Source organism: Malus domestica, chromosome 01 (genome assembly GCF_042453785.1).
Source record: "Malus domestica chromosome 01, GDT2T_hap1".
In the NCBI taxonomy this organism is placed as follows: Eukaryota; Viridiplantae; Streptophyta; class Magnoliopsida; order Rosales; family Rosaceae; genus Malus; species Malus domestica.
Window position 1 is genome coordinate 15,148,305 of NC_091661.1, and position 9,921 is coordinate 15,158,225.

The 9,921-nt window shown below is 36.7% G+C and overlaps 1 protein-coding gene across 1 annotated transcript; it reads left to right on the plus strand.

The window, feature by feature from the left end:
• Positions 1-285: 285 nt before the first annotated feature.
• On the plus strand, positions 286-2,728 carry LOC103446085 (transcription factor bHLH18-like). The gene is made up of 5 exons (XM_008385147.4): positions 286-318; positions 482-572; positions 720-1,331; positions 1,556-1,933; positions 2,165-2,728. The coding sequence occupies exons 2-5, from the start codon at positions 537-539 to the stop codon at positions 2,237-2,239; spliced, it is 1,101 nt and encodes a 366-aa protein (XP_008383369.2). The 5' UTR covers positions 286-318; positions 482-536; the 3' UTR covers positions 2,240-2,728.
• The last annotated feature ends 7,193 nt before the right edge of the window (positions 2,729-9,921 follow it).

A 9,921-nucleotide genomic window follows, 5' to 3' on the forward strand; every position in this document is an offset into this window, starting at 1 on the left:
TGATTTATAATTCCCGTAGATCCGGTATCTCTTATTACCGGTCAAGTTGAAGCTGCCAATTTATTTATTTATATGCACAATGATTTAACCATACGTCAACGACTATGTAGTATGAAAGAAGGTAGCCAGCTTTTTTTTTTTTTTTTTCAAATTTCATTGGTAGTAATAATAATACTAAGTACCATTATAATGATAAATAATAATATAAATAAATGAATAAGACGATAACTACAGAATTTTCACACGAGGGTATAGGAGGAGGACAACTAGTATAAAAGTGCAGTAGCAACATCACTTTCTGCAACTCAAAGGAGAAGGGTAAGCTTCCATATTTCTCTCCCAGTGAATTAATCAATAGGGTTTCCTTAATTAAGTTCCATTCCTCAAGTTTCATGGTTAACATTCGGCTGCAACTTCTTGTTTCTTTTTTTATTACATAAATTGTAAACTGATACCTGACGGTGATTCTCTTGCTCTCCAGGATTATCTTGTCACTAGATTTGATTAAACAGGGGAACTAGCTGAGCTGCATTAATATGGACATATCATCAGCCAAATGGTTTTCTGAATTGGTAATTTTCTGACTTCTAAGTTCTGAGAATACATATGGTGTAATAACAAAATACAGTTTAATTATTAGCAATCAAATATTGTAGCTTTTGTTATCTGCGAAGTATTTATATAAATTTATTGTAATATTTTTTTGTTCCAATTTGCAGGGAATGGACTACAGTTTCATTCCTCAATGTCACTTGAACAGTCTAGATGACGGGTTTAATGCACATGATATTGGCACTGCCCTTGGGGAGAATTTCAAACAATCTTTCTCTTCCGAGAGCTATTCCTCTTACTCAACTTTGACAACCAAAAACACCCCCACCACGACGACCATTGCATCAAGTGGTGGTTCATCCATTAATGAGACTTCTCATGGCACCAGCTTTGAGAGGCCAGCCAAACTGCTCAAGACTAGCAGCTGGAACTCTATCATCACAGAAAATGTTTCACCAAAACCTTGCTCTTCCTCCTCCCAGATTCTTTCTTTTGAGAACTTGAACTCGCCACTGCCTTCCAAGCCTCAAAAGTTTTGTAATAAATTTGAGCCTGCGTTGAAGCCAAAGGATGAGGCACCTTCCCAAATTAATATGCGGTTTTCACATGCTCAAGACTATGAAGCAAAAGGCAGTAGCCAGGGCACTAAGAGGCCTTGCCCAACAAGTAGAACACCACCTTCACATGCTCAAGACCACATAATGGCTGAAAGAAAGCGGAGAGAAAAGCTCAGCCAGCGGTTCATAGCTCTTTCTGCGATCGTTCCTGGCCTAAAGAAGGTACTGTATTTTTCTTGGCAAAGATGATCAAAACCCCAATTCTTATACAAATTAGTACATGGTTTATTTAACACTTTGACGACAAAGCATATAAATATATATGTCTGGTAAACATTAGCCATTAGCCCGTTATCTTATAATGTCAACGAATCATAGAATGGACTCTAATTATATAAATTATGTATGTTTATTAACACTGTAATATTTCAATTTCTTGGGTATAGATGGACAAAGCTTCTGTTCTTGGAGATGCTATAAAGCATGTGAAGGAGCTTCAAGAAAGGGTGAAAGTGCTTGAGGAACGATCCAAGAAAAGAACTGTGGAATCCGTGGTATTTGTGAAAAAGTCTCAACTCTCCGCTGATGATGACACCTCTTCATGTGATGAAAACTTTGATGGTTGCGGCCCCGACGAAGCTGCACTCCCAGAAATTGAAGCAAGAGTTTCAGAAAAGGATGTATTGATTCGAATCCACTGCGAGAAACAGAAAGGAGTTGTGGTGAAAATACTAAGCGAAATTGAAAAGCTTCAATTATCTGTGGTTAATAGCAGCGTCTTGCCATTTGGGGCCTCCACTCTAGACATAACCATTATGTCTCAGGTATAACTTGTCGCTTATAACATCATCGAGTTATTAATGCTCTTTTGCTAGACTTTTATGTAGCTAGATTGTAAATCTCAATGATTGGTCATGTTGATATTTTGTTTTTGTGCGACACATTTACAGTAGCATCACAAACATATGTCAGAGTCTGACAAGAGATGTTATCCAAACAAAATGCATATGTCCTTTTTATAATTGATTAAATAAAAGTTTGCATCTCACCTGCAGATGGATGATGGATTCAATATGACAGTGAAGGATCTAGCAAGAAAGTTGCGAGGGGCTCTGTTGACGTTCATGTGAGATGCCATATGGGGCAGATATTCTAAGGATTCTGTTTCTGCAACCTGTACATTATCCGAATTACCTAAAAGTTATCTTTTCCCAACCCTTTGCTACTAGCTACTTTTTTCCATTCCTGTGATGTGAGTCTCCCTTATTTTCTGACATCCCCCATTTGGGTCTTTATTTTGCCATGAGGGTTCTTGCTATATGTATTTTCTGGAGGGTTTTTTAGTTCTTATTTTTGCGTGGTTGGCTGGTTGCTGCCACGTTGAGTTTACCCGCCTGCTGTGACAAATAAGGAACCCCATGGCCTGGTTTTTAATATAGTTTTTTAAGAGGTTAGAGTTTCATTTTTGAATGAAATATCTTTCTTCTATGTTTTTGGGCTTAGCAAAGGAAGCTCAAACTTGGTCTATTTTCTTGTATTCGGAGAAACAAACTTGGTCTATGTTTGAGACTTGACTGTAATCAGTCATCCTTGTTATGCACTATAACTACTTGTTTCAACTTCGTATCTTTTTACCACTATTTAGTTTATTTTACTCTTTTATCTCTGAGATCTACTAATAAAATTTAACGTTATCTCATTAAATTATTAAATAGAGAAAGACTTGGCTCCTCGAGAATTTAGGAGGAATTCCTCCTTAAATTATCTCCAGGTCTATTCACAATATTTCGTGTTTATGATCGAAACCATTTATATTATAAATTACTATGTAAAGATCATCTCAACAAAAAATCAATTAGAACTAAGATTATTTAGTCATCAAACTTTACAAAAACATATGGACGGATTCGATAAAGGCATTATGAACTGTCTATCTATTTGCTACAATTGAGTGATTAAATAATCTTAGTTTTAATTGTATCTTTACAGAGACGATTTTTATAGACTGATTTATAAATGAATGGTTTAGATCATATTCACAAAGTTCTATGAATAGACCACGAAGTATTTTGATGAGGAACTCCTCTTTAATTTAAGGAGTCAAGCTCTTCCATATTAAATATTAAATGGTGAAGCAATAAAGGTAAAATGTAAATAAACTTCAAATAGTTCACAATATTTTTTTCAGAAATAAATAGAAATAAAAGCACATTCCTCTCTCCTATTAGAGGTGTAAACCATGTGGACTCGAAGCAAAACCTACATATTAACTCATCATTTACAATTGAGACACAAATTCAAATCCACTGAATTGACTATATATGAGCTCATCACTACTTGTTAATGTGGATGTAAATTTCCACTAAAGATAGACTGACAAAAATTCCACCTGAGAAACAATATCGCTAGACTAATTGACAAACACTCGAGAAAAAAGAAAATGGTGCTCGCCCAAGGGTCTCCAATGCATAAGTTAGAAAAAATTTAAAGAAACTGAACGTGAGAGAGTTATGAGTGGTAAATGGCAATTACCGATCTCTTTGTTTGTTGACTATTTGTGGGAGAGACTCATCATAGGTAGCCGGCTAGCAGTGCCTTAGTTTTCTGCTAGTATGGTGTATACCTCACTTAAGAAACTACTGGGGTAGCTTTATGGTGGTAGGACAGAGGACACCCAAGGGAGACTTTGAAGAGTCGACTTCTGCCTCCTTGAGCTCAGTGAAAGACACGGTTGCAACAGTAGGGATATCATGGGCCTAGCAAGGAGACCTTGATATGTACTTAAAGCTGAAGGCCCAAAACCTATAGGGTAGGCATATGCTTAGCCAACTAGGATTTTGTGTGCTATCTGCTCATGAGTTTAAGGGTAAATCTGTCACATTGAGCTAATAGTCCACGTGACATTCTCCTTGAATGTGGCTAATTGATGTCTCAAGAGTTATGATTTTAGACACACTTCCTAAATTAATCCATCCTTTATGATTGAGGCACACCAATCGGGGTTTATTGAGTTGAATATACACGACCTCAGTCATAACTTGTTATGATTTAAGACCAGTGTTCTAATATATATATATATATATATATATATATATATATATATATTTGTTACTTCAAATACAATATCTAAAAGTATTAGATGTTTTCTTTAGTAATTTAGTGAACTTGATGAAATGAGATGAAAATTCAAGTGGTTAAGATTCTGTGGCACTTTACAAAATATTTTTCATAGGTCATATTAATTTATAGTGAATTTTATGAGCAATAACGACATGAAACACGTGGTGTAAAAAAGTATTGTCTAAGTGTACACATGGAAGGCAGCTGGCCCTTTTGTTAAATAGAATGCTAAGTGGCGGAGCCTCATTGACCAATGGTCAAAACAAAGAAAAAGGAGAAAAGGGTGAGAGTTTGTCAAGTTGGAATTGGAGTTAGGGGTGGGCACTTGGAACATAAAACTGAAACACAAACCAAATAGGACCGCGCGAAATGGTTTGGTTTTGCGATATTCAAACGGTAATCATACTCCGGTTTTCACATAATTTTCAACCACACCCAGACCGCCTAGGTTAGTTAGGCACCTGCTTATGCTTCCTAGGCACCCGCCTTATCTCTTCCTTGATTTTTCTCCCGACTTAACTAGGCATCCTGGCAGCTGGTCCTAGCCTAACTCTTAGGCGGCCACCTAGATTTTTAGAATACTGTTTTGGACACACTCATGTTAGACTCCACCCAAACCCAACACCAACCGATTTTACAATTTCTTCCAATTATTGGGTTCTATTAAGTTGAATATATACGAGCTCAATCACAACACCTTGTAATCTCAGACACACTCAGGTTGTAATCCACCCAAACCTGCACCAACCTGTTGGTTGACCCATAATTATGGTTTGGCTCAATTTCCCACCCCCTTAGTGTAAATATATTATTGTGTTAAAATAATAGTAGTAATGGTAACACGTTAAATAAATTTGAAAATAAAGACTTTGAGTTGCAAGTGGTTGATTTCCCTGGTGGTTAGGACCTTCCTCTTTAGCATACAATATCACTTGTAATAAAAAACAAAGACTTGGAGCTATGAACCAGTTTAGACTCTGGCAAGAGAAAGGAAGCAAAATAAAGGTCCAAAAGTGGGAAAGGTGGTGAGAATGTGAGAACAAAGTCCCACATCGATGAGGGATCAAACCAAGCAAGGGCTTATAAGGTGTTCGGCTACTCCACATATTTCCAAACGGTACCTTAGAGCAAGTTGGCCCACGTGTGATGCCTAACAGCCTCATGTGTGATGCTTAACGGCCTCACGTGTGATGCCTAACGGCCTCATATGCTCCATGTCTAGTAATTTGTGTTGTCCATAAGTTATGGTTGAAAATTTGCCACACGTGGAGGGGTGTGTGAGAATGTGAGGAAAAAGTCCACAACAGTGAGGAGCAAACCATGCAATCTCTTATAAGCATTTAGGTTACCTCCAATTGTCAATTAGTTTTAAGGTTGAACCTTAATTTGTTTGAAGATTTAGGCTAAGGAATGAAGAGTCACTACTACCACCACCTCTTTATTAAGGCCATCACCACCTTACAAAGATCATATAGAAATTATGTATCCTACCACCACCTTACCAAGGTCATCACCACTACTACAACCATCACCACCGCCGCCACCGCTTACACTGTTACCCACCCCACCCTCATCATTTCCACAACCATCGGTAGCATAGCATCACTTCCACATAACCCAGCCCCACCATAATTACTGCCATCACCTTCCCAGCTCTACCATCATTTCCATTACCTCTATCTGCCTCCCCTCTATTGCCGCCGCTACCACCCCTATTTAATCTACAATTTTTACTCAAATATCTAGATAATAATGATTATAAGATCTTTGATGAAATGCCTTTCAAAAATACCAAAGTTAAGGCTAAGAAGGAATGTTGTAAAGCCTTATACAAGGATAGAACCGATGAAAATGGTGAGAGGTATAAGGTAGCGAAAAATGAGCCACAAAAAGTCGTTGGAGAAGTGAAGATATCGACTTTTGACGACATGTATAAGTGATTAGATACCATAGAATGACTATTGGATATCCAAGGGAATGGAAGACAAGAGACTTGAACCAAGTAAGGTGCATCAAGGATGAGAATGGAAATGTTCTAGCTACGAGAACATGGTTAAAGATAGATTGAGAGCTTTTTTCATAATCTTTTCAATGAAGGACACAAAACAAGTACTTCTTTAGGTGAGTGGAGTAACTCGGAAGAGTGTAGAAATTATTCCTTCTACCGCCGAATAAGGAAAGAGGAAGTGGTTTTAGCTTTGAAAAAATGAAGCATAGAAAAGCAATAGGTCCTGATGATATGCCGATTGAAGTGTGGAAGGTCTTGGGAAAGATGGGTATAGCATGTCTCATAAATCTTTTCAATATGATATTGAAAACGAAGAAGATGCCAAATGAGTGGTGAAAAAGCACTCCGGTGCCTATCTACAAGAATAACAGCGTAATAAAAAATTGCATGAACTATGGGGGTATTAAATAAATGAGTCATACAATGAATCTTTGGGAGAGAATAATTGAGTATAGACTAAGGCAAGATACACGGATCATAGACAATCAATTCGGGTTTATGTCAGGGCGCTCGACTATAGAGACAACCTATCTCTTACAAAGACCAATTGGATGATACAAAGATATGCATAATAATTTGCACATGGTTTTTATATATTTGGAAAAAAATGTATGATAAGAGAAATTCTTTGAGGATTCTAAAGAAGAAAGGAGTAGGTATAAGTAGCATATACCCAAGTAATAAAGGATATGTATAATGGAGTAAGGACTGCAGTAAGAATTCATGAAGGACACTAAAAGCTTTACCATAACCATAGTGTTACACCAAGGCAGCTTTAAGTCCTTGCCTTTTTGAATTGGTACTAGACGAGTTAACGAAACATATTTAAGAAGATAAGATAAGAAAATTGGTTAAGGTGATTTGGACACATGAATCGAAGACCTATAGATGCTCTGGTTAGAAGATGCGACTATGAGACGGAAGCTAAAGGAAAAAGAGGTAGAGGAAGACTTAGGAAGACTTGGAAAGAGACTTTAAGAAAAGTATGGAGTACTTGTAGCTAATGGAAGACATGAAGCAAAATCGAGCGCAATGACATTCTAGAATTCATACTGCCGACTACACTTAGTGAGATAAAGCTTAATTGTTGTTGTTGCTGTATTCTTGGAGAGTTGTCAGGTACTTGTCTCTGATGCTTTATACATCACCAAACTACATATTCCATTGACAAATCTATAATTACCCGTAGAAATAAGATTTTGCTTTTAAACTAATTAGTTGTTGAGGGACAATAGATTACAAGATCCCCAAGAACAATATACAACTAAATCTGTTTATAAATATATCTATTGCAGATCCAGAAAGAATTTAAAATAAGAAATATGGAGTAGTTCGGAATCAATTCGAATACCAAGTGGCAGAAATCATTAAGGTGACTGAAAGTGAGATTATACTGTAATCTTATCCATAAATCAACAACCAAATGATATCCTCCTTGTATATAGGGTAATTATTGCAAGTGACCCTTTACCAGTGATGGAAATGTATTGTGCCCTTACATGACGGCGTAGGTTCGAACTCTGTCAATAGCTAATCTAACATGAAAATATCTAAGTTACTAACCCTATCACTCCGATTTAAAAAAAATATATAGGGTAGTTATACGAAAATTAGAATATTAATTTCCATTATTTGTGTAGGTATTTGGCTATGTATGATTGTTTTCAGTATCTATTAATTTCCACATTGCTAACACCATTGCCGGTTCGGACTGCAGAAGCAATAATAACCTAAATTCAGAAAAACGCAACGTTTAATGAATAAATCCTAAAGAAGCATCAAAGTGGTATTGTTGCTGCAGTATTGTCTTGTATTTCAATATTGTTTATTAAATTGAGGGTAATTTTTTCATTATAAATCCTTATTTAACATAATTTTTCATCCAAGGACCAAAATGATTGATGGTGGATAAACTCAGGGACCACTTCTATTGATATCAAATCTCAGGGACCAAACTGAGGAGTTATGCAAATCTTAGGGACCATTTTAGCTAAAAAGCCAATAGAAAATTATGAAAGGATAAATCTTGTAAGGTTCAATCACATACTAATTGGCAATATGTACTTTTTATAAGTTCTTACAAGGTTGGTTTTTTTTGTTTTTTGTTTTTTTCCTGATGTGAGACTCTTTTACCTTCGCATCCTCACAGACCCTTCACGTGTTGTGAATTTTCAGGCCAAATGAATTGGATGACGTGGAGTACGTATGACCATTGAGCTTCACACGTAGGCCAACATGGTCTGATACCATGAAGGAAGTTGAGGTTCTACTATAAAACCAATTAGCAATATGAGAAGTAGCTCAACTTACTTATATGCCCTTGCATGATTTCTTCTTCATCGATGTGAGGCACTTTAACCTTCAGATCCTCGCATACCCCTTCACATGTGACAAATTTTTAAGTCAAACACGTGGACAAGACAATTGGGTGACGTGGAGCATGTGTGGCCATTGGGTTTCACATGTAGGCGAACCTTTCTTTGATACCATGAAAAAAGTTGAGGCTTCACCGTAAAACCAATTGACAATATGGGGAATAGCCTAACTTACTTATAAACCATTGCAAGGTCTTTCCTTTCACTAATGTGATACTCTTCAACCTTCATGTCCTCACAAACTAAACTTTAATCCTTAAATAAGGTAAAGTTTAGATAAATGTTCGATACAAGAAAGGGGGACCCACCTATCCCATGCCATAATAATTAACGGCTAATTTGACCGAATATGTAATGGATATATAACACTGTAACAAATTTGTAAATTGAAGTATGACATTGCAATATGAGTTTGTTATGTGACCCAATATTAAAACAAAAATAGAATATGAATTTAAATTAAGCCACACATCAAAAGACTAGAATCAATATGTAATCTAACACTAAATTTTAATTGAAATTTTCAAATATTAGAGTTAAAAAAAAAGTTATTTTATTAACACCCCCACAATTAAAATTTTCCCCAATAATTCTAGCTTTACCCTTGCTTTTGTTAAATCCACCCCACCCTACAAGACAAAAAATGGCACAGCCATTCATTTCACCACCACCTCTCGCAGTTGACTCTATTGTGTCCTCTCCAATCAAACAAACGTTTGGAGAGGCCAAGTTACAACCTGAACATTGTTTTCCAATGACCCTTATTCTCCTGCATGTATTGGTTCCCTTCAACTTAGGACATCTCTAACCTACTCGGCCAAATGGCCATAGGGCTAAAATAGCTTAAAATGACATGAAAACAGTCTCCGACTGAGGGTTAGGCCAAAGGGCTTGTGGGCCCCATCGGGCCAAAACCCCAAAATCTGGCCAGCAGGTTGGCCATTTCCAGCCAGCCAGCCCTTTAGCCCAGCCTTCCAGCGTCAGAATGTCAAGATTGATTTTGTGGCAGGTGCAAGAATACCACGCTTTATTTGTTATTGTAGTAAGTGGCACTCAAAATATGTCAAAAAACCTTATTTTAATATGGTAGTTTAATTTAATTAACCATATTAATTCAATTAAAAAATAAATTATTAAGAAAGTTATGTTTGGCCTATGGCCCTTTGACCCCTCGGTTGGTGATGGTATAAAATATGGCCTGACACTGTTCATTAAAATATAATTTCTTGCAAGGCTATAGGGCTAAACATGGCCATTGGCCCTCATTCGGTTGAAGATGGCCTTATGAATTGAAATTGTGTGCTGTTTC

What these genes read in the sequence shown, in the direction of transcription:
- LOC103446085 (XM_008385147.4), top strand. Translation starts at nt 537, where the DNA reads ATGGACATATCATCAGCCAAATGGTTTTCTGAATTG. An exon ending in TCGTTCCTGGCCTAAAGAAG is followed by an intron (nt 1,332 to 1,555) that starts GTACTGTATTTT and finishes TCTTGGGTATAG; the next exon opens with ATGGACAAAGCTTCTGTTCT. An exon ending in ACATAACCATTATGTCTCAG is followed by an intron (nt 1,934 to 2,164) that starts GTATAACTTGTC and finishes TCTCACCTGCAG; the next exon opens with ATGGATGATGGATTCAATAT.